This window comes from Lissotriton helveticus, chromosome 1_1 (assembly GCF_964261635.1).
Source record: "Lissotriton helveticus chromosome 1_1, aLisHel1.1, whole genome shotgun sequence".
Lineage (NCBI taxonomy): Eukaryota > Metazoa > Chordata > Amphibia > Caudata > Salamandridae > Lissotriton > Lissotriton helveticus.
In genome coordinates this window covers 307,988,536-308,014,056 of record NC_136057.1, presented here as the reverse complement: position 1 = coordinate 308,014,056, position 25,521 = coordinate 307,988,536, and the positions used below count along the sequence as shown (strand labels likewise).

Genomic DNA, 25,521 nt, shown 5'->3' with positions numbered 1-25,521 from the left:
CCCTCTAACTACCGCCCTATTTCCCTCCTCCCTTTCCTTGCGAAGGTCTCAGAGGCTCACGTCATCAGGTCTCTCAGCTCCTTTGTGGAATCCTCGGGCGCTCTTTCCTCCCGACAGGCGGGCTTCCGCCCATTGCATTCGACCGAGAAGGTAGTGGTGTCGGTGATGGATCAACTGAGGGAGGGGATCGACACAGGCCGGCCGCAGGCCCTAGTCCTGTTAGATCTGTCCGCCGCGTTCGACACGGTGGACCATGACATCTTGTTAAACCGTGTCCAAGCGGCGGGCATTGGGGGCACGGCCTTCGCCTGGCTCCGCTCATTCCTGACCGACAGGGAGCAGGCCGTTCAACTTGCCAACTTCACGGCCCCCCCCAGGAGGGTGACCTGTGGAGTCCCACAAGGCTCCTCCCTCTCCCCCTTATTATTTAACTTATACATCTCACCCCTCATTTTTTCTTTACAGCAAATGGAGGTCTCGGTGTTTAATTACGCCGATGACCTCCAACTTATCTTCAACTTATCATCCTCCCCTTCCTCGTCCTCCAATTTCCAGAAGGTCATGCTTTTCATCCAAGGGTGGATGAACTGCAACCACCTCAAACTAAACCCGGACAAGACCGAGCTGGTCCTGACGGGGGGTGGTTGCAGCCCGTGGTCCCCCTCCTTCTGGCCCCCCTCACTTGGTGTTCCCCCCCTCCCAGTCCCCAAAGCCAAAACTTTGGGTATTTTCATTAACCCACTGCTCACCCTCCACACTCAGATCAGCTCTGTGGTGTCTGCCTGTTTTTTCTCCCTCCGGATCATCCGGAGGGTTTCACGTTTTTTCTCGGTGGCCGCATTGAAACTCATTCTCATGGCCATGGTGCTGTCGCGCCTTGACTACGGGAACGTTATTTTCAATGGGGCCCCAGCTTACCTCATTCGCCGACTTCAACAGATCCAAAACCAGGCGGCTCGCCTGATTTTTGGTCTTCCTAGGTTCACCCACACGACCCCTCTGCTTCAGTCCCTTCACTGGCTCCCTGTGAGGGAGAGGGCGCTCTTCAAGCTGGGATGTATCACCTACCAGGCTAGATCTGGGACCGCCCCTGCCTTCTTGTGTGATGCCATCTCCCCTTATCTTCCGTCAAGAGAACTTCGATCCACTCATCAGGCCCTCCTGTCAGTTCCTCGTTTTAGGAAACAGAGGGTCGGGGGGGGCCAGATTTGCAGTGCTGGCTCCTTCCTTTTGGAATTCTCTTCCTCTTGCCCTCAGGATGTCTCCCTCTTACTTGGAGTTCCGCAAGCAATTGAAGACCTGCTTGTTCTCCAGATCCATCACAGCTTAATTCGCCATCCACTGACCCTTGGCTATCTAGCGCCATGAAACCGTTTCGGTAAAAGAGCGCTCTACAAATATTTTAAAATTCAAATTCAATTCAAAAATACAAATATTTTAAAATTCAAATTCAAATCCTAGCTAACCGCCCAAAGGGCCACATAAAGGCAAACCCCAATCACAAAAATGAGTGGGCAAGCATATTGTCATAAATGAGGAAAACTGATACGATCTTACAGACAGATGAGCAGAGCTGGAGAAGCCTGCATTATGAGAAAGTCTTCTCAGGGAGGTTGGAAGTGGCCATCTGATGGTGCGCTTCAGGCAGGAGGACAAAGGTTCCACAAGAAGTACTATGTAGTTGAGCTTATATATGTAAATGTAGTTGAGCTTATATAGCGCACAGCTACCCGCAGTGGGTTTCCCGGCGCTTGCTTAGGGAACCCTTCCTGGTATTCCCCTGTGAGATAGCAGGGTATCCACAAGGTGAAAGTCAGGCATCCCGCCACGAGGGGCCGTTGTGGAGATTAAGCAAGCTATTGCCCAGAGTCGCAGAGTGTGAACCCGTGAGTCGAGAAGGCACCGCGGTGAGAATTGCACCGGGGTGAGAATTATCGAGTCCGTGGAATTTTTAGCCCATGACCCGCCGAGGCGGGGAATTGAACCCTGGTCCAGGACCGATCTCAGCTTCCGGGTCTGCCGCCTCTAACCCCTGAGCCACACTTCTCCTATGGTCCCAGTGTGCTGTGCTTTGGACACACACTGGCCACAGAATCAACACTACAGGGCATGGGGTTCTTATGGGGAGAGCGGTGTGATTGCCTGCTGTGCCTGCCAACATTCTTGTGAATATATCAGATGATTTGGTTCTCGACTACTGTAAAGGATTGGCTAATATGGTTCGTTCTGTGTCTCATCAGGTTGAATCAGCGGCTGCACCATTGTCACAAGACCTCTGCCACTACCTAGATCATGGAGACTGGTTTCTCATAAAAAAGGCATGTGAGGAAGAGCTGCCTTGAGCCCTGTTAGTGTGGACCATACCATGTTATACTGGTAACTGGAACTGCTGTGAAATGTGGTGGAGTCCCGAACTGGGTTAATGTTATGTTATGTTATGTTATGTTATTTATATTTCTATCGCGCACAGCTGCCCCAGCAAAGGGGCGTCCTGGCGCTTTTGACAGGCACTGTAACATAACACATTAAAAGGAGGGGAGATTATTAAGAAGCGGGAAACAGGAAGGTTTTGATCGCCTGCCTAAAGGCGAACAGGTCATTGAGGGCTCGGATGGATACCGGGAGCGAGTTCCATAGCCCTGCTGCGAGCACCCGGAATGAGCGGCCGCCCATTCTACTCAATTTAAAGCGGGGGCAGACTGCCAGGTGGAGGGCCTCTGATCTTAGTGATCTCAGAGGGATGTAGGGAGTAAGTAAATTGGCAAGTGCCCGCGGTGAAGAAAATTTCAGAATTTTAAAGGCCAGACACAGCGCCTTAAACTTGATCCGCTGTCTGACCGGAAGCCAGTGAAGGGCCAAGATGGTACCTGACACAGAACAGTGTCTGGGGAGGCCCACAATGGCTCGCGCCGCGGCATTTTGTACCCTTTGGAGCCTAGAGGCCTCCGCCTGATTCATCCCCAACATCAGCGAGCTGCCGTAGTCCAGTCGGGATAAAATCGACACCTGGACCACAAGCTGTCTAGTGGGGGGATCAAAATACTTCAGGACCGGCCTTATACCCCGCAGGATACCATAGCACATGGCGGCCGTCTTTTTGATGTGGTCCATAAAAGTGAGCGCGGGGTCCAGCCAGATGCCTAGATTTTTCACTCCAGACGCTGGAATCGGAGTAACGCCCAGCTCTGGTGGCCACCACTGGTTTCCCCATAGCTCAGCGTGCTTCCCCAACACCAACACCTCAGTTTTGGTGGCATTCAACTGTAGGCAATTGGTGCGAAGCCAGCTTGCTACTGCCACAAGTCCCGCACGGAATCTGGGGGCCTCCACCTCAGGGTCTCCACTAAGTGTCACCGCCAGCTGCGTGTCGTCTGCATATGAGGTCATCACCAAACCCCACTGTTTGACGACCGCAGCTAACGGTTTCACATAGAGGTTGAACATTGTGGGGCTCAACGAGGAGCCCTGTGGGACTCCCAGCTCCAAGGGATAGATGGTAGATTGGCCTGGTGGTATCGCCACTTTAAAGGTTCGATCAGACAAAAATGATCGAAACCACTTGAGAGCGATATCAGTGACTCCAGCTTCCTCTAGGCGTTGGATCAGTATATGGTGGGACACAGTATCGAAAGCAGCGCTAAGATCTAATAATAAAAGCGCTGCTGTACGTCCTGAGTCAAGTACCTGGCGAAGATGTTCAATGATGTAATACCTCTCACACGTGTAGAGAACCGAGTCCCTCTGATGAAACAGCTCCTCTACCAGAAGCATCAACAGAAAGACTGGTTGGTCACCTTGGAAGACCGGCGAAGCTGTAAAGGGACCGTTAGAGGCCGAAAAAGCACTAGAGTAACCCAAGGGGTGGGGGGGGGCAGTCGAACAGGATATAGGCATCGACTCTAAAGATGAGGGAACAGTGGTATACCAACAAGAGTCCGACCCTCACGGAGGACCTAGTGAAGAAAGGAGATGAGTGTATTTGAGACCGAGAGAAACCCTAAATGAGACCTGACCAGAACAAGAACAGAGAAAAAATCTAAGAATCACCTCTGAAAAGAGATCTTGCACCAATAAGTGAAATGTCTGAATCTGAGCATAGTGAAGCTGAAAGTGAGAAATGGAGCTTGAGAAGGTTCAAAAGGATTAAGGTGCCTTGTCGTAGGTACTCATCTCCTGAGTGGACTTACCTGGCTGCCAATGCGGGGAGATCTGAGAAGTCTGTGCTGATAATCGAGGTTCTGCTGAGGATTCCGGGGATTGAACTGAATGCTCTTCTCTTGTTGGCTGTTACCTACCCACCAAGGTTGAGTGGCCTGCGAACTCTGATACTATAAGACATTGTTTTTCAAATTTTTGCTGTAGAGTCATCTCCAACAGAAATTGCTGCATTTAGAGCTTATTTGTTGCAACGCATAATAGATGAACTTGGCACAGAATGTATTAGGGATGTTACATGAAGTTTCATGAACTGTGTCAAAAGCATTTGAAGAAGATTTCCTAGGCCTTTGTGGGCAATGAACACATTTAGAGGTTACATGTAGAAGAAGATAAGCAGGGATAAGGATTCTTTATGAACTGTGTAAATAATTGTAGAAAAAGAAAGAGAAGAGAACACTGCTTGAAGCTGCTTAAGAGACTTTTTATGTTTCCTGCTTTGCACAAGTGGAGACTAAAAAATAAAATAGACTCTGTGGCTGCTATTTCTCTACTCAAAATCTGGTCTGAATTAAATTCAGAATGGTGTAGAAATCCAAAACATAGAAGTAAGTGTATTATAGTGACACTTATAACCATCGTAGTGATAGTAATAATAGTATTAAGTGTAGAATCCATTGTTTTAGATCCTAGGATGAAAAGACACATAAGGTTAGCACACCTGAAGTATTTAAACCTACGTCTGGGATTTCAAAGACAGGGATTCTAGGATCAGAGAAAGGATTAGTTGCTCAAGGAGAACAGCATCTCTATGTAGATTTGTCCATAGGGGACTGCACATTAAATGCTTACACTAGGCTTTTATATGAGTATGTAGACACCATGGAAGCTAGAGATTGCTATGTTTGCATGCAGTTACCTGCATCACTGGGGAAGGTTGTACATACTACTGCTTAACTGTGCAATATGGCATTAGTTGTAGTTTGTTTCTAAGTATGTTTTATAAGACGAATCATTATAAGTAATATTTTTCTAACTATGATGTAGTACTTTCTGAAGTACCAGTATACAAACACCTGAATAATTACAACATAAAGAAAACAGTTGAATGATAGGGAATTATTTTGCACCTACTGCAACACTAGATACTGCCTATGCAAATAGATACAATTTAATATGTACACTGACTAACATCGAGAAGACGTTCATAGGTCAGGTAGAGGATAGATTTAGAGGTATACTTAGTGAGGGAAATAAACTACATACATCCTCTGATTGGACGACCGAAGAACTAGGTCATCATGCTTTAGGAAGTTCAGGACCATTAGCTTTGGATTGGCAACTAAGGGGAGACTATGTATTCGCCAAACTGAGAGTGGATATAGCTATGTGTTTGTGAGAAAGAGAGAGTGTGATCATACATTCTTGGTCCAAGGACCTTGGAAGATATTTTTAGATTACACTGCACATATTATACCAGGAGATTACTGTGAGTGGAAAGAAGGCATATTTGAGGCTGCCTACCAAATGGTATGGTGCATGCTACATAGTAGTGGGGTTTCCTAAAATATACCACATGGAGAATTAGGAAGACCAAGGAGAGGAAGTGAATGTCAGAAAGAAACATGGACTGAGCGCTGGAGAAGTTGAGATATTTGTGGAGCAATGATACCATGTCTAGGAGTAGCCTTGAATGACATCAAGATCAGAAAGTTGTCTACCATAGTTGATACGCTGTCTTCCAATAGTTCTAGATCTCTGTTGTTTATAGATGGTGAAATAGTATTTATTAGAGCTATGGTAATTCAGAATAGACTTGCTTTCGATGTTTTGCTTGCAAAAGAAGGCGGAGTCTGTCAGATGCTGAAGTTCCAACAGTGATGTACTTATATTCCTGACAGGAGTAAAGATGTACAAAAGTATATTAGTACCATTACGGATTTACACCATGAATTGAGGGATTTGGCTACTGATGGTGTTTGGGATACAATTGGACAAGGATTTGGTACAGTTGAAAAGTGGTTGGCCAACTTAGGGAGTGGATTGTTTGGTTATATTGTGAAACTGATATTGATAGTTGTCATCCATATCATTGTTTTGATTGGAATGGTGAGGGTATATAAATGCTATCAAGCAAGAAAGAGGGAATGTGTTCATAGGGAAAAGGACAGGAAAATAGAAAAGTTTCAAGACAATTACTACAACAATTTACCCTGACGGGGCTCCTGATATATCGCCCCCCTGGGCCAGCTGCCGCCTTCCAGGAATCATTGATTTCGACTATCTCTGTGTTGGCCTTACAATCGGCTAACTTCAGTGTACTGGGTGACCTCAACCTTCATCTAGAGTGTCGCGACTCCTCCGCTATACTGACGTTTCTGGGAGATTTGGAGGCTTGCCAGCTTAACCAGCTAGTTAATGGGCCATCGCATCAGGCCGGCCACTTATTGAATCCGGTGTTTTCTAATATCCAGGAAGTCTCTATTGCCACTCCTTGTCCCCTAAGTTGGACCGATCACTTTCCGGTCCATATCTCGATCATGATTCCAGCTAGTGGTAGGGAAAAACCCTTTCCCCTGTTATGGAAGCGCCCCTGGAACAAATTAGACAATATCTTGTTTGAAGACAGACTTAAAACGTCGTGTCCAATCTGGTCCATTAACATAGAGGAGGCCGATATAGCCTATAGGGAGTGGATAAAAAACTCACTCGATCACCTCATTCCGATGAAATTGTCAAGACCTAAGCGGGTGCAGTCCCATCCATGGTGTTCGGAGGCCCTAGTAACGAATAAAAAGCAATGTAAGCGACTGGAGCGCCTCTGCAGGCGTACGTATGACCATCAGGCTAAAATTAATTTTAGAGCAGCCACAAAAACATACCACAAACTTATAAAAACCTCGAAAGCTAAGTATTACACTGATCTTATTAATTCTAGTACCAACCGCTCCAAAACCATTTTCTCTTTAGTAAAAGATCTGACTAAGGCACGGGAAGGCACAAGTAACCTGATAGTGTCTAACTCACAATGTGAAGAGCTGGCCTGTTTCTTCATTGACAAAGGTAAAGGGATCTATAATTCTCTGAATTCGGATGGTCCTACTACACATTCCAGTCCTACCATAGCTCTAAATGATCCCACTTATTCACTGCTATCTCTCTCTCCGATTGAGCAGATAGAGATGGAATCCCTGACTAAAAAAGTGAAGTCTGGCTCCCCGGAAGATCCCGTTAAACCTGAACTATTCAGAGCACTTCAGAACACCATCTTGCGGGAGGGGCAGGTGCTGATTAATAACTCGCTACAGTCAGCTGTCATCCCTACATCTTGGAAACATGCCAAAGTTGTTCCCCTCCTAAAAAAACCTTCTCTGGACCCCGCCAGACCAGATAGCTTCAGACCTATTTCTCTACTCCCTTACCTTAGTAAGATAATGGAGGCTCACGTGAATTCTATTCTGACCACCTATTTGGACTCCAATGGAATTTTAGGTGAGTCCCAAAACGGATTCCGTGCTAAACATAGCACGGAGTCGGCGCTATTGGCTGTCATGGAACATCTGTGGGAGGTGCAGGACCAGGGTGAAACATCTATACTGGTTCTGCTGGATTTGAGCGCAGCCTTTGACACGGTCTCCCACAGGATCTTGCTTGAGAGACTGTGGGAGATCGGAGTCAGGGAGAGTGCCCTGGATTGGTTCGCGTCTTTTCTATCCGACCGTTCCTTCCAGGTTCACGCCCCGCCGTACTCATCCGGCAGGCACCCCCTGGAATGTGGGGTTCCGCAGGGCTCTGCACTCAGCCCCACATTGTTTAATGTGTATGTCCGCCCACTGGCCATGTTGGCTCGTGAACGAAAAATCAAACTAATATCGTATGCGGACAATACACAACTTATTTTTACCTTCTCCAAAAACACCACGGCTGACCAAACTAAATTCCAGGAGGATATTCTGGCTATCTCAAACTGGCTATCGCAGAACTATCTTCAGTTAAATGCATCTAAAACTGAGATACTTCTTATAGGCAGGGAAACACAAAAATGGGATAAACACTGGTGGCCCTCCACACTAGGACCTTCCCCCACTCCTAAAGAGACTGTTAAAAATTTGGGTGTGATGTTAGATGACTCACTCTCGATGGAAACTCATGCCAAGAGAGTGGCAGGCACCTGTTATGGTCGCCTACGCTCTCTCAAGCCTATTCTTGGTTTTTTTGAGCCATACACTCGTCAGACTATAGTCCAGGCTTTAGTCTTATCCCACCTAGACTATTGCAATGTTCTTATGCTTGGGTCTAACCTGACAGTGATAAATAGGCTACAGAGAGCCCAGAATGCGGCTGCCCGTATTCTGTGTGCACTCCCTAAAACCTGCCATACCTCCCCCATTCTTCGCCGTCTGCACTGGCTGCCGATTAAACAGCGCATCCAATTCAAAACTTTATGTGTAATCCACAAAACTCTTTACGGTCTCGGCCCCAGATTTTGTGGGAACTCTGCTTCTTCTATGCTCCCATGCGTGCCCTCCGTGCGGCGGATTTATTTCTTGCTCGCACAGTTAAGATCCGAAGAAGCAGAGCCGGTGGCCGTTCCTTCAAGTATCTGGCCCCGAAGCTTTGGAACTCTATCCCTCTAGGAGCTCGATCCACTTCTGATCATATGCTGTTTCGTAAACAGATCAAAACCTGGTTGTTTTCCTCTGTTTAAACCCATTCTTGCTGCTGTGCTGTCTGGCCTCTGGTATGTTCACAAGCGCTGGGACGCCCCGTTGCTGGGGTAGCCATGCGCTATAGAAGTAGGCTTAACATAACATAACAACAACATAACAACCTGAAGAATATGGAGGTGTTTAGAGAAAGAAATTTGGCAGCACAAGTAGTTCCAAATGGTCCATCGGATTGAGATTACCTAAATGATCATCTGATAGGCTTATCTGATGAGACAGAGTGATTATTGTGATGACGTAACATCATCGGAGGGGGGACTGATAGAGCGGAATATTTTTAACCTACATGGGGTACCTGTTAGGGGTGCTACATAATCACTTTATTACGCACCCACATATTTCTCATTGTTTCTGGTGAATTAGATGTTAGAAAAATGTGTACAAATTATTTATGCTCTTGTGAAAATTAGCACGATAAGCTTAATGAGTGATTCATATAATTGTGTTGAAAACATATAAGCAATATGACACATTTGTATAGAGCTCTTAGTGATGTGAAGCACTGACACATTAATCGTATTTTGGATGTTGTTAGGCAATTATGCAATTAAAATAGATGTATTAATATAGTCTAGCAAAAGTGTGTATTGCATATGCTAATAATTTATGAAAACACTGAAAAAAATAACCTGATGCATTTATTATTTCAGCCTAAGTCATAGGCCAGAATTCACAGCACATTTTGAATGTTCTTGTTTCTGAAGTTATTGCTTGTATTCCCATGCAAATTTGGAGAACGTTGTTTGTTTTCACGTTTTTGCATTGCATGTGACCAACGTTTGCTAGAGAATAGAGAGGTTACTGTTTCTTTACCTGAGGGATAAATAAGTTACAGTTAGTTTGGCCTGTTGAAGATAAGGCAGAAGGAGGTGCGTTCACACAGGAGAAGAAGGGACCAAGGATGAATTGTTGCATTGGGGGTATATAGAGAAGACTGTGAAGGGAATCAACGTCATGGAAAAATCTGCGGCTGAGCATATTGTGGAGTACGCCCAAGACGCCCAAGGGCATACGTCGCGCTTTATAAATTTAAAAAATAAATAAATAAATAAATACATGTGAGAAAAGCATTATGTGGCATTTGTTCAATATGATGTTGAATATATGATTAGTTGAAGGGAGGGACAGAGGCCCCACTTTGATCTTGCCTTGCGAGAGACAGCACCTGAGCGCTAGCTTGCTATCTTCTTGCTTGTGGCTTTATGCTGTTTGACCCATCCAATGGTGGAATATCTTCTTTGGAAGACTCCAGCTTTCTTCTTTTGAACTTTTGCTTAAAATTTAATTAGGGATGCCACATCTAGAGTTAGAGTAGGGATAGGTAGAATTAAATGTTTATCCCCAACGATGCGCACATGCAAGGAAACTTGGACTTTTGCTTTCTGATTACCTGCTTAATAATCATAGAACTTATAGTTCTCTTTTTGCTGCAATGAGTGAACCTCTTTAGAAGATTTGTATTTCTTGTTTCCTTTGTATTTCTATACATTCATGCTGAGATGAGTATATGTTCAACTATTTCAGAGTTTTTAATACATTTGACTAACCTTAAATTGGTTGTCGACTTGAGTTATTGTGTAACGATAATGAGTTATACTATATACTAAACTGATTAACGAAAGTTTTGCTCCCCTTTACACTTTCATGCTGCTAAAATGAACCATTGAATTATTGACAGCAGAGGAATACTGAATAAATGGGCCCAGGCCCCTTCACTGTGTAATTCTGCTGTGTGTTTTATTATTTTGAGTCATGCTGTGTTTTTTTATTCGTTCGTTTTGGTATTCCATGCCTTGTAGTCCTGTGATGTGTATGTTAGGGTATGTTATGCTAGGTCATTCTTTGCTATGTTGGGGTGTTATATGTTGTATGTACTCTGCAATGCTGTGGAGAGTTGGGTGTGTTACCTTTTGTTGTGATATGCTGTATTATGTTATAGTGTTGTGTATTAGATTATATAATTGTGAAGTAAATATCAAAGAACAAACAGTGGCTCTCCATTACAAGTTTCACATCATGTTGTTTCTGCATTGTACCCAAAACACTACTTGAGAACCCCTTCCTCAGAACGTAATGGGAAGCCAAATTAGACAATGAAACCATCATGAAACTGCCATGGGCTTGATGGACATCCCATCCAAGCTATGGCAAAGCCTGAAAGCCAAAAGTAAGCCAAGTCTGACATAAAGTCCCCCTCTTGGTCAAAACGTCTTCTTATTGTACTGTTTATAAAAATAGGATGTAAGGACTTCCCAATTGAACAATCAGGCTTAGCTAGAACTATAAATGGCAATGCCAGGAAGGCACCAGGACCTCTGCACAAGCCATTGCTGAAGCTGCATGGAGAACCCAGCAGGCAGATATTTGCCCCATAAATCTTTGCTGTGCTCGTATGCAAGCATAACAACACCAAGATGCATTTGATAATCCACTTTAGTGATGGTGGTCTCATGTTTCTCATTGAAGAGGTAAAAATAGCATAGAGTTGGAGTTTTATAGCAGTGGTCAAAGTGTCTCTCTTGCAGATTGAGTGATTGAGTTGCACCTTTGGTTTGAGCAGATTTGTGTTGCTGCAATTTCATTTTTTTCCAATAGTGGCATTAAAAAAAAGCAAACACTGATTGTGCTGCTCACTTTATGAATTTCAGGACTTTTTAATATTTGAGCATTTATAACTTCTGTTGGTACTATAGAAGACTACCCAGATACTATGATAGATAATGGTTCTCTTACCTTGGTGATGCCAAGAGCACCAATGTTCTCGCTGTAAGAGCCAGTCCCATTTCCAGTGCCCCAGGCTCCAGCTATAAGGCACCCAATACCTTCTATACCTATTCCTCGGTTAATCGCTTGCTTCGGAGGGGGCGGAGCCCCAGACAACCTGGCACAGGCATGATAATCCCCCACAGATTCCACCATGGATGAAATCACTCCAGCCAAAATGCCAAAGACACCAGCAAGGCTGATGGTGGGTATCCCCCACTGGCCTAGAAACAGAATAAAGGAAAAGATTTGTGTTAGGTGGCTGACTGCACCCATTGCAAGGGCATGGACATCACATTATAGGAAGCAGATCAGGAAAGGGTCAAAATTAGGAATTCCAATGCAGTAGATTAATGTGTACTTTTGTTGTTGTGATTTACCTTTCCAGGTATTGTCAATTCCACACATTGGGAAGAGGGAGCCCAGAGATCTCAATACACATTAGCGAAAGCTTTAATGTTGGCCATGTTACACAGATACATATTTCCAGCACCTTGAGGCCCTTGCAGTGAGTAGTGCCCTTACAATCCCCTGATTGATTGATTGAAACAAGCAAGGTGTGGCTATAACTGCATCTTCACTCACTGGTGAGTTTAAAGAGTTTCAATGTACTCTGAGTCTCATCCTTGCACTCATGCATTCTTGCATTCACCCAGGAATTCACTCTTGCATTCACCCACTTTCTCAACCACAATATAACATGCACGAAGGTTTAAAAAAAATATGCAAGTTAAATTACAAAAAAGTGCAGAAAAAAGAAAACTTACTGCCACCTAATTGGTTTGCTTGCAATAAAAACATAAAATCAATTTAGCAGCAGGCGGTCTCCATTCAATAAGAGTGTGTCATTGATTTATAGGTCCAAAATGGCCATCACATTTAAGAGCAACAGAGTATCCATCTTAGAATGTTACACACTGGTATACTATGGACAATTCCATCCCAAGAAGGCTGCTGGCTTTAGTAGCAGAGGCTGTGCGGGCTGCGATGGATTGCAGACTTAATTGAGCAGCTTGCGAGGGGGGACAAGAGCACTGTCTAGCTGGGGCCTCAACGTTCCTACTCGGAAACATCAGGGCACATATCGGAGCCTAAGATGGACTCTAACAGTGCAGATCTTCTACCACTGGGTTTGTCAAGGAGGCTAACCCACACCAGGATCCTTGCATAGTAAAGTGATCTATTAGCTTCCATATTTCAAAATACCTGCCTCTTTAATAGAGTGCAATACTAACCCACTGTTAAACGGGCTTTAACAAATGTTTTTCACAATAAATTAGTTAGTCCTACAGCCTTTGTAATAACTTTTCATAATGAACATATCCGGCCGATGGTATCAGACATAACTTTTATCAGTGAACCAACTCTATACTATATTGTGTATAAACGCTCTCATAAGGCAACCAGCAGACACACTGTCATCAAATTAAGCATTTTGGAATTTGCCATGGACAAAATATCATACACCCCTTCTAAGAGGGGTTAGTTAGAGTTGTCAAAGTGAAAATCATCTATTTCCAGGTTTTGTCAGTGGGGTTTGTCAATAACAAAACACTCAGGTACCATGGTAATCTTAGATACCATGTTACCAAATACATGTCTATGGCAGTTAACGCCCCCTTATAGACCTATTAGCTTTAACAAGTACTTTTTACAATACTTTTTATATTATTGCAGAGCTTTTCATAATATTGAGAAATTTAGGATCAGGCTTGTGGCATTTAACATAACTTTCTCATTGAGCAAACTCAGGCCTTGGCTTGTCACCATAACCATATCAAGCCAACTGTATTGGGCACACACTTTCAAAAGGCAACCATTAGGCCTCCTATGGGGCCCTAACATGTACACAAACTGAATAAATCGTCACGCCGCAGGGTTTGCCAAAGGGAGTAACCAGCACAGTATCCTTGCCAAGTAGGGTGACTTGTTAACTTTCTTATCACCAAATGCCCGTCCATGGTCTTTAGCACAATGCAGTGCTGATTGGCTCTAACAAATGGTTTTCACATTAAAAAAGTCAGTCCTACTGCCCTTGTCATAAGGTTTCATAAAATACATATCAGACTTGTGGCATCTGACAGAGCTTTTCCCAGTGAACTAATTAAACTGTTAGTCTTTATCATTGGCTTATCATCATAAACTGCTCAGGCCTACTGTAAATTCCATAAACTGGCAACCATCAGGCATACAGTCATATTATGTACAAAATCACTGTGGGTAAAACAATATGGAGCCCTCTCAAATTAACCTAACAAGGATTATCACAATATCAAAATGCAAATCTTCAACCTTTGGGGTCTGTCAGAGTGGGTGACCAACATCGAAACCTTTGTCTAGAAGGGGAATCTGTTGGATTACATGCAGCAAAATATCTGTTTACAGCCTTTAACACAGTGAAACAACAACCCACCCTTAAAACTGTTTTGCTTTAACATTTGTTTTCTGTTTTTTTTTCTATTCTCTTGTCATTACGTTGTGATGTTCAAAGTAAAACAATTAGGTTATCGTAGTATGAAATATAACATGTATTATTCAAGTCGTGGGTCAAAGAAATCATACTATAGAGAATCAGCAGAGTCTCAATGATATATTATTGTTCTGTATCACGTTCAAGAAACATACCCTTAGATGAGGGAAGAAAAGAAATCTAAATAGAACGATAGTACATAAGTGAACCATCAAAGATTAATAGTATGGATGTAGGGCAAAATATTTCAACAGAACGTTGTCAGCCTAGGTGAAAGACTTTAATGAGCAAACAGCAAAGCAGAGTCTATTGTTGAGGGAGTCCTCTGTACCCTTTCAGGGACTAACATATATTTTTTACAATAAACAGGTCAGGCCTAGTACATTTTTCGTAACAGTTCATAGTAAATAGATCGGACCTGTGGCTTCTGACATAGCTTTTCCCAATGAACCCTTTAACATTAGCTTTTCACATAAGCTGCTCAGGCCTACAGTATTGAGCAAAACCTGGAAACCATCAGATAGAGTGATAACATTAAAAAACACAAAATTGTAGCTGACAAAACAAAATATACTTAGTCTAAAATGAGTTAACAAGGAGTATTGCAGTGAAAGACTTCTAGCCCAGTATTTGTCAGTGGGGGTTGCCAGCATGTGGTATATAAATAAATAATACCGGATCTAGGTTTGACTGGACATAGCAATAACAGATAGCTCAATAAATAAGAGTCAAGATTCGAGGTAGTAGGAGTTTGCAGGTTTAATACAGCATAAGGACAGGAACAGGACAACCTGCACAGGAATAGGATGGCAGCGCTGCCTGGGACAGGATTGGACTGGCGTAACATTTAATAACAGTACACAAGCATATATACTAAAACAGTTGCATTGCAATACATATGATAGGCGGAGCAGTGGGTGTGGTCAATAGCAGTCGCGAAAGATAAGGGTGAAAGTAGGTGTAACAAGAGGCGTATACATAGACATGTGATGTAAACGTAACAGAATATGTCATAAATGGGGCGGAAACATGGAGGGGGCTACCTAAGGAGCCGGGACCTCTGACCTAATGGTGCGCGCAAACTGACAATGACGTGTTACTAGGAGAAGCTGGGGGCTATGAACTCTGCGCTAGGAGTAGAGACTGAAGTCTGGAGAGTCAGGGCGACATGTACCTAAACCCTATCTAGTATCTAATGTTTAGAGGACATGTTGATATAAACTAAGAGTCAGGAGGGGAGAGGCTAACAGACTCTAAGACTGGAGCATGCATTATTCTACATGTAGTGCGTGTTGAGGAATATTAAATGACCATTAAATGCAGTATTTCTCCTACATGGAGACGTAAAGGCTAGACAATGACGGAAACTATTGATGCGATTCAGTAGCTTAGGAATGCAGAGAAGGAGGGCTGAACTGATAACTAGAATCATAACATACTCTTGGCAGACTCGTAGGCAGAGCCAGGCTGAGCCGGGCACTGTGAGGCAGGAAGTAAGTGAAGGGTCGAGGATACAGGTGGGGGCTGTATCGCTCCTCAGCGAGGGCTCAGGAGACAGGAACTGAATCTGGTGTCCGGGCCCTTTTGAGGCCTAGAAACGGGGACTTTTCAATGAAATAACGTGCACACTGAGAAACGTGGCAACGTAACTTTACATAGGCCTGATATTCGTAGTATTCACGAGAACTGGAAACTGGCATACTAGGGATGGACACAACTGTAATTGCGTCTTTAATCAAACATAGGGAATACATATGCATATTAATCATGCACACATAACATAAGATGGGGGACACGTAGGGACACTGAACATGGCAAAATTTACTTTTCCACATTCCCTCCTTGTCACTACGTTTCCATCAGGAAACATCAATATTCATGATACCATCTATCATTTCATACAGTATCATTTGCTCGTCTCGAATTGTCTTGGAACTGGATTTAGAACGGGACTTGGGACTAGGAATACAAGAGGTAGCACAAATGCCGCAAATCGCAGGGCCACATTGTAAACAGAGGCAGCAACTGAATATGATCGCTACTGCAATACCCAGAAATGACAATACTTTCCATCCCCAGGCGGAAATTATATTCCAGAACCAACCGGACCATGTCCAGGTGCCTGGATCTTGGTGTAACATATGGGCAATATTATGGAGTCTGGTTATAGCTGAATAAACAGACGGTGCGTTATTAGGAATGAAAATGCAGCAACTAGATCCGATGACTCTACATGCCCCGCCCCTATCGGCCAGTATGACGTCAAGGACGAGACGATTCTGGAGCACGACAATTCTCATAAAGGATTGCTCTTCGGTTAAGTTACCTAGAGCAGAGGACGAAAAGTGTAAAAGGCTTACTGTAGTTCGGTGTAGCTAGAACTGGAGCTTGGCATAAAGCTTTCTTTAACTCATTGAAACTAAGTGTATGTTCAGATGTCCAAGGGAGGACAGTCGATACGGCTGCCTCCTGTGTCGTTAACTGTATCAGTGGCTTAGCTAGGAATGCATACTGAGGAATCCATTGTCTGCAATAAGAAGTAAGGCCGATAAAAGCACGTACCTCCTTCTGTGTCTTGGGCTGAGGAAGACTCGCTATTAGCTGGATACGGTCGGGTGTCAACTGCCTACCCCTCTTGGACAGTAAGTGGCCTAAATAGATCACTTGCTGGACACAGAATTGAAGCTTCGAAGGGGACACCTTGTGCCCCATCTCGGCAAGGAAATACAAGACTGTAAGTGATGCTCGCTCGCAAGCACGTTCAGAACGGGCTGTGATCAGTAGATCATCGACATACTGGAGCAGGGCAGTGTCAGTTGGCATGTGAATATTGTCTAGTTGTCTCTTAAGTGCTTGACTGTAAATACTAGGACTTTCTGTGAAACCTTGAGGAGCTCGTGTAAATTGGTAGCTCCTTCCATTTAAACAAAATCCGAAAAGAAACTGGCTGTCTGGATGGATGGGGACACTGAAAAATGCGTTCTTGAGGTCTATGACTGTAAAAAATGAGGCTTCAGAATCAATAGCTGTCAATAGGGAAGAGATATCTGGGACAACTGGGTACTGGGGAATAATACATTTATTGAGTTCTCGAAGGTCAATCACTAATCGATATACTGGGGGTGCATTTGGATCAGTACGTTTCATGACTGGAATGATCGGAGAATTACATACATTGGAGTCAGTTTCTACAACTACTCCTTGAGCCATGAGCTCGTCAATAATTTTGGATAAGGCTGCTACAGCCTCAGGTGGCAGTCTGTACTGTCTGATTCGTGGTAACACTACACCTGGCTTGAGAGTCACACGATGGGGTGTGATTTGCATATAACCTACATCAGTTGGACCTTGCGCCCATAAATGCTGCGGAACATTGGACAATCTCGGATCAAAATCTCGTAATACATAGTGACCCTTGAAGTCACGTAGAAACAGGCGTATTCCTTCTGGGGAGCAGCAAATAACTGCACCTAATTCTTTCAGTGTTTTAATACCTAACAGATTTTCTGGACACGACTTTGTAAGTAACAGATCAGTAGTGCGGGACAATGGACCTACTTCTAGAGTGACTGGCTTAGATATCTCATTTACAATAGGCTTTCCTGAAAATCCAAGGGAAACATTTCTAGAGCCTGAGAGCGGAGCCCCTGGAACTTCGGCGTGACTGATGGTGGTCCTACTTGCCCCTGTATCAATCAGAAACTTTCTGTCTTTCCCTAGTACTTGACTATGAACATAGGGACCTTCTTGATCTACAGGAATCTCGATGAGAGGCAAGCCTACCTCCCTCTCTAGGCTGTTTCATGAATATGGCTGATACTCTGGATACTCGGACTGTGCATACTGGTACATCTGCTGTGTAACATGCTGTGTTGCAGCAATAGGCTGCGGTGCTGGAACTGTCTGTTGTGCATTCTGTGGCTGAGAAGTCTGTGAAACTTGTTCTTGTCTAGGCGGACGTGGTCTTTCTTTAGTCTTACCGGTAGCTATGTTGTGTTTCAGAACTGCACACTCGTTTATAAAATGACCTGGCTGTTTACAATAATTGCAGGTCCCTTTAACGGGAACTGCAGGATGACTGGCTTGATTCGTACCCCTCTTCTGACTGTCTTGAGGAACAGATTGTGCAACTAATACTTTCATTTTCGTGTCTTTCATACGTTTTCTTTCATGATCTTGCTCTTCTCTGATTCTATTCTGGTGATACTGAAGCATCTGTAACATCTGGGACGGGGTACTAGCTTGCCACGTACTTTCGACTTTCAAAACTCGATTCTTAACTTGTGGACTTGAATTCTCGACTAATTTAGTAACAAAAAGATGAGGGTATGACTCGCTACTCATCTTCAAGCCACTGTTTATAATAAAGCATTTCTCAAATCTAGAATAAAAATCACTAGTGTCTTCGTCTTGTTTCTGTTTACAGGCTGAGATTGCATCCCAGTCTTCCTTTTTAGTGGCTAACAATCTGGGCAAAACTTGTATCAACAGTTCTGGTAATTCTTTACATTTCTCTCCAAGACCGGTACCTGGTACTCGTATCTTATCTTCAGCTTCTAGAACTGCCCAATCGATCTTTTTCTCTCCCACCTCCCATTCTTTTTCCTTGAGTTTTTCATATACCCCTGCGGGCAACAGGACTTTTAACATTTTAATAATATCTGGATACGTGTATTCTCCCATACGGAGCATGTCTTTTAATTCTCGGTGGAACCCTGCTGGATCTTTGTTGTGACAGGGAATTAATTTCTTCATCTCTAAGAGTTCCATCTTTGTAATCGGAGTGTAAACAAACACTCGTTGCATTTCACCATCTGCTGTCCTGACTGGGTGTACTTCTCGTAACGGATTCTGTCTGTCTATGTAAAAGGGTTTACTTTCTGGGGGTGAGACATGAACAAAATGCGGGTTCAGGAACGTTCTATATTTATGGCGCTGTTCTAGAATGACACTAATTAAATCGGTACCTAGACCTTTCCATCTATACTGGAGTAACTCGTTCAGGACATCGTGTAACGGACCTGGATCAGAATGTTGACCCTCATACAGAGTAATGAGGTGCTGGATCATATACATACCCACCAGTCGTTGCTCGGCTGGGGGCAGTTTCAGAAACATTTGTGCCACTATTTCATCTGGAAAAGTGGTAGAATCAGTAATCCATCGGACTGCTGATCGGGCTAGTTCTTGTTCATGCATAGTACTTAACTCACTATAACCGATTCGTGATTTCAGAATGTGATCGGTAGCTTGAAATACTTGTTCCAGAGAACCTTGCTCTGGTGCTGGATGAGGAACAGTTTTCTTGTGTTCTAGGCGTAAATGGCGGTCTGGAAATCTAGATTTTCCTACATACGCTATTCTGGCGGGATTCTCGTCCTCTACCTCTTCAGTAGAAGAGTCATTCTCTTTCTCGCTTACTTGTGCTGCTTTACGTTGTTCGTGTAACTTCATTATTTCTTTACGAATTCTCTTGTACATACTCTCTATACTACTGATGGTTCTGTGCTTACCCTCGGCTATATTATCACTCCACCTTGTCAGGATTCTCATTTCGGCCGGATCTTTAGTCGGGTAATCTTGTTCTCTTATTAAACAATTAATCAGAAACTTTAATAACATGAGCTGGATCTCAGCTTTCCTTTGAGACATGGCTTCGCCAATACTTTCTGGATCATCCCCTGTACGGATGAAACGATATATTCTGTCTAGATCTTCTTTCATATTCGGTAGGGTGTCCAAATACCCGGTCACCCGTCTTACACGGATGGAATATATAACTGTACTATCATCACCTGCAACTGGATCATAGCGGCATTCAGTAAGAGCTCGTCGGATATCTGCAACGGACTTATATTTGGGCGTACGCTGTAACGCACATTCATGTAACTCGACTAACGTTACACGTTGGTGTGGCGGCGGGGTACCAGGAGGACCTCCTCCTGCGGCCCCTAAACTAGAATCGTCGACTGATACTCTTCGTGCTGGCGCGGCGGGAAATTGTAATGTGGGCTGGACCGGGGGTACCGTAACAGGTACTCCGGTGACTGGAGGAGCAGGATTTACATTATTTACAGGAGCTGGCGGAACAGGATTTGCATATTCTGGGACTGTGTCGTCCAAATAGGACGAAATAAAAATATCAGCTGCGGTCGGTTTGTGACGTAGCTTGATCGGAACTAATGGTGGCGGAAAATTACTGGATGCCTCCGGGGTCGCTTTTGGCAAGCCCTCGGCAAGAAGAGGGTACATACCCTTTATGAGGGCATTCCTCTGTCTGTCTGACTGTTCGGTTTTAACTCGTTCACCTATCTCGATTAGTTCCCTTTCTTGGGCTCGTTCTAAGGATTCTCTACTTAGTTCTGACTTTCTGATTTCTTTTTCGGTTCTTTTATGAGATTCTTTGCGCCATAACTCGATGGCATCTTTCTGTGACTGTCTGGCTTTCTTTTTCCATAATGCTTCTTCTACTCGCATGATGCACTCGGCATCCCATGTACCTGATACGGGCCATCTATACTTTTCTTCTAACTCTTTGGTGTACTCTACCCATAAATCTAGATATAATATGGCACTTATGCCATGCTTCTGATACATAAAATGACCTGGACTGTCCCTAGGCGGGACAGGAACTGCTGCTTCTAACAGACCTTTTCTAGTTTTTAACTGACGTAATTTCGAAAATAAGGGCATGACTGAACTGTAATCTAGACACAATACAATACACAATGAACACGATAACTACACCACTTTCATACCACGACATTAAAATACATGAAGAACATTTAAAATAACAGTTCGAACAGAATACTACCTGGAATACGGAAAACAGAATACATGAATCTTCTCGAGAACAGAACTGACTAGAACAGAAACTAGATGCACTGCTAAAACAGTACGAAACTTACCGGTCTCATAAAGAGACACGTCAGGACCCGCATCCACCGAAGTGGACACTTCGTTTTGGGATCTGTGTACCACCAAACCCCACGGACCAGAGTCAATTAGATTGACCCTGTCTAGATACTACCCCAGCAACGGTACTCACCGGGCAGCAAGAACGGAAGGCCTCGGACTGGACTGGACTGCTTCGACGCCGGACGGACGAACTTCGGACTTCAGTTACGGGTGGGCCTCCGGATACCTCGGACCTTGGACTCTCGGCTTGGGCTCTGGTCGGGACTCGCCGCGTTCCTCCACCGCCTCGTCTGGATGCTGGACCACCACCTCCGTCTCCTCCGTGGGCCTGAGGGATACTTGAAGCAGAAATATCTGCACGTGCACGGTATGGTTCCGTCACGGCTGCAGAGGGTCAGGGGGCCGGCGTGGCTTCACCGGCGCGTGGGGAAAGGGCAAGTCCCTATTCGGGCGCCATTATGTGGTATATAAATAAATAATACCGGATCTAGGTTTGACTGGACATAGCAATAACAGATAGCTCAATAAATAAGAGTCAAGATTCGAGGTAGTAGGAGTTTGCAGGTTTAATACAGCATAAGGACAGGAACAGGACAACCTGCACAGGAATAGGATGGCAGCGCTGCCTGGGACAGGATTGGACTGGCGTAACATTTAATAACAGTACACAAGCATATATACTAAAACAGTTGCATTGCAATACATATGATAGGCGGAGCAGTGGGTGTGGTCAATAGCAGTCGCGAAAGATAAGGGTGAAAGTAGGTGTAACAAGAGGCGTATACATAGACATGTGATGTAAACGTAACAGAATATGTCATAAATGGGGCGGAAACATGGAGGGGGCTACCTAAGGAGCCGGGACCTCTGACCTAATGGTGCGCGCAAACTGACAATGACGTGTTACTAGGAGAAGCTGGGGGCTATGAACTCTGCACTAGGAGTAGAGACTGAAGTCTGGAGAGTCAGGGCGACATGTACCTAAACCCTATCTAGTATCTAATGTTTAGAGGACATGTTGATATAAACTAAGAGTCAGGAGGGGAGAGGCTAACAGACTCTAAGACTGGAGCATGCATTATTCTACATGTAGTGCGTGTTGAGGAATATTAAATGACCATTAAATGCAGTATTTCTCCTACATGGAGACGTAAAGGCTAGACAATGACGGAAACTATTGATGCGATTCAGTAGCTTAGGAATGCAGAGAAGGAGGGCTGAACTGATAACTAGAATCATAACATACTCTTGGCAGACTCGTAGGCAGAGCCAGGCTGAGCCGGGCACTGTGAGGCAGGAAGTAAGTGAAGGGTCGAGGATACAGGTGGGGGCTGTATCGCTCCTCAGCGAGGGCTCAGGAGACAGGAACTGAATCTGGTGTCCGGGCCCTTTTGAGGCCTAGAAACGGGGACTTTTCAATGAAATAACGTGCACACTGAGAAACGTGGCAACGTAACTTTACATAGGCCTGATATTCGTAGTATTCACGAGAACTGGAAACTGGCATACTAGGGATGGACACAACTGTAATTGCGTCTTTAATCAAACATAGGGAATACATATGCATATTAATCATGCACACATAACATAAGATGGGGGACACGTAGGGACACTGAACATGGCAAAATTTACTTTTCCACAAGCAGCAAAACCCATGCCCACTACACTAATCTGTGAGATTCTATGTAACAAAATACCTGTCTATTGCCTCTAACACAGTGGTATCATAACAACCCACCCTTACAGACCCTATTGACTCATCTTCTGGAATAAAACTCAGAAAGTATATTTACAAAAGTGGTAGACTTCTTACACAAGGGCTTTTAAGGTCATCAAGGAAAAAATCCACTGCATCAAGCATTGCTTCCAAAAATAAACAGGAGGAATTCTGCTGTGATTTACAGTGCACATGACTTCATGCTCTGCTTCTTTATTTTTAACGCGTTACATGTTTTTCATGATTTCTAACGGAGATGCCTGGTCACATCTCATTGTTGCTTTTACAGAACGCATGTGAAAATATATTTTCTCACCATGTCAATGGAATTCACCTCACATGAAATACTCTATATTTTGATCATTTTTGTGTTATACTTCACTGAATGTTGTGACCACCATTCCTCAGACTTCAAAGTTAAATCTGGACTTTTCTGTTTTTACCAGTGGTAGGCCATGCTACCTAAAGAAATAACATTTATGAGGCTTGGCCTAATATAATGTGCTGTGACTTGTTGTGGCTTCATGGTGTAGTTAATTAAAGCAGTATATGGAAAATCTTTTTTTCTTTTTGAGCTGTGCCAAGTGAATTTTAGGTCATCAGACGCTCAGTGCTACATAATCTGCATATGTATGTGAATATTTTTTTTTTGTGTTTATGTGAATATGTTTTGGCTGCAACACAGAAGGAAGTTATTTGATTGAAATACTTTTCTGAGCCTGCTGATGTACTCATGTACTCAGGTGTTTTCTTTAAACTGGTTTTAGCTACTAGCTCACCCATTCATTATTTCCTGTGCCATTCCTGAAGTAAATGTTCTTCTTTTTATTTTGGAAGGCGTGTGTCCTCTCTCGCAAAACCTACCTACCTTAAACATTTTGCCACTATATACATGGTTGATTATGTCTTTGTGTGCATAGTAGATCTCTCTAAGATTGACATTTATCTATATGAACAACATGCTTACTCATACATAGTATAAAGTCATAAAAGCTTTCCTTAAATCTAATCATATCAAGTTAAATGTATAAATATGATGCATGCTTCTTTGAGCTCATTTGTATCTCTACCTCCATATGGTAATACACTGATATTTGGTCAACTTTAGATACATCCATACTAATATTTTCTCTGCTTTTCTAATTCTTTCATTTTGAATGTGATATTATATCAGAAGATATGGCTTCTTTAATGCAAGCACAACTTTGTGTACTACCAAGCTAGCTATGATGTTAAGTCTGGACTGTCCAGTGATATTTTACTATAACTAATATGTATTGTGTAGTTTATGCATTGTAGTATATTTCTGACAGACCCAAATATTCTGAAACAATATGTTTTATATGTTTTAATCTTGTGTGCAGATCCAAGAGCATCACTTCAAAACAAAGGAAGAAAAGGACGAACAGCAATGCTTCACCCGCAAGGCCATCTAAGCATATGGAATGGTCCTGACACTCAGGTTCAAAGTTAAAAAAAAGTCAAAAATAATCCTCTGTCAAAAACGTCACGGGTCTTCAACCTTTAAGGAGCACCTCCAATTAAAAGCTGCGACAGATTGAATATAAGTGGGTGGATATGGAGAAACCTATTGTGGATGTTGAACAAAAGATTAGTGATGTACATGATGTACCCAATATGAAATACAAAAAACAGGATGTATCCAATATAATCACTAATCTTGAATCTGCCGCTGCTACATTGGAAAAGCAGGTAGAACGAATATAAGATAGACATTGATGCAATAATCTATGGCTTTATAGTCTCCCAAAGTCCCTTTTCCAAGCTCTAATACCTTGTGCAATTTATACATATTGGCTATTTTTCTTTTATATATTTCCATAGGAAGTACTCGGTGCTGGCTTCATGTATATAAATGTATTCCTCTATTGCTACTATTTAAGGTAGGGATTTGGAATGTAAGAGGTCTAATTCAATTCAGTAATATCTTAATATCACATGAACCTGACGATGGTTGTAGATGGTTCCCTGAAGATGCCCCTCTTAAAAAAAGGTTATTTAACCATTTTAAATCTATATGTACAAGTATAAAAATATCCCAGTTTCTGTAATAATAAATTAAAAGTGGCCTTTGTTGACAATGAACATTTTGTATCGCTGGTGATTGCAATCACATTTTTGACCCTTTATTGATAAGAAATGCTATATATTTCTCACAGACACACACATCATTTACAAATGCAATTATCTTTTGAGCTTTGATCCCTACATTTTTTTTGGACAAATTGATTAAATCTATATTTTTTTCCAACCATGCTCCTGTGATGACAACTACTGATCATAATTGGGTAGGGAAATCTGCTAGAAAATGGCACTTAAAAATAATCTTTCCCCTGATTATTCATTTTAAAAGTAAATCTTAATCTTTACACATGATTTTTTTCATATTGATAAACCTAAAAACATATCTGTTGTAATCTCCACTCCTTTTTTCCTTGGTACATTCCTTTTCCCCCTCCTCCCTTCCTCCTATTGGAATGTTCCTGTAGAGTTTGCTTAAGAATGTTGGGAAACTTGTGAATTCGGAGAGTGGATGACAGAAGAATAAAGACGTTCTTACTTACTTGCTTGGAGTCTTTGCTTCATTTCAACACTGGCGATGAAATTGGCGAAGGGGGCCATCTCTGTCATCTCCCCTTTAAATTTCTCTCTCCTTCATGCAACTCTGATGATATTTCGGACACCATAGAGAGCCTCTCTTGAGTTGAGAAGAAGTTTTGACGTCTACCTTTGAGGTTCTTCTTCTGCGT

General features: G+C 43.2%; 1 protein-coding gene and 1 long non-coding RNA gene across 3 annotated transcripts in view; one reads left to right on the top strand and one right to left on the bottom strand.

The window, feature by feature from the left end:
* LOC144799968 (uncharacterized) overlaps positions 1 to 24,213 on the top strand; it is a 235,399-nt gene extending 211,186 nt beyond the window's left edge. The window contains exon 4 of the long non-coding RNA XR_013603926.1: positions 24,115 to 24,213. This is a non-coding gene — a long non-coding RNA (uncharacterized LOC144799968). The remainder of the gene's footprint in view (positions 1 to 24,114) is intronic.
* The window catches only part of LOC144799717 (solute carrier family 23 member 1-like), a 171,931-nt gene that overhangs the window by 24,830 nt on the left and 121,580 nt on the right, over positions 1 to 25,521 (bottom strand). For both annotated transcript variants that reach the window (XM_078671265.1, XM_078671340.1), the window contains one exon: positions 11,616 to 11,869. In XM_078671265.1, coding sequence (XP_078527391.1) covers positions 11,616 to 11,869 — 254 coding nt within the window. The remainder of the gene's footprint in view (positions 1 to 11,615; positions 11,870 to 25,521) is intronic.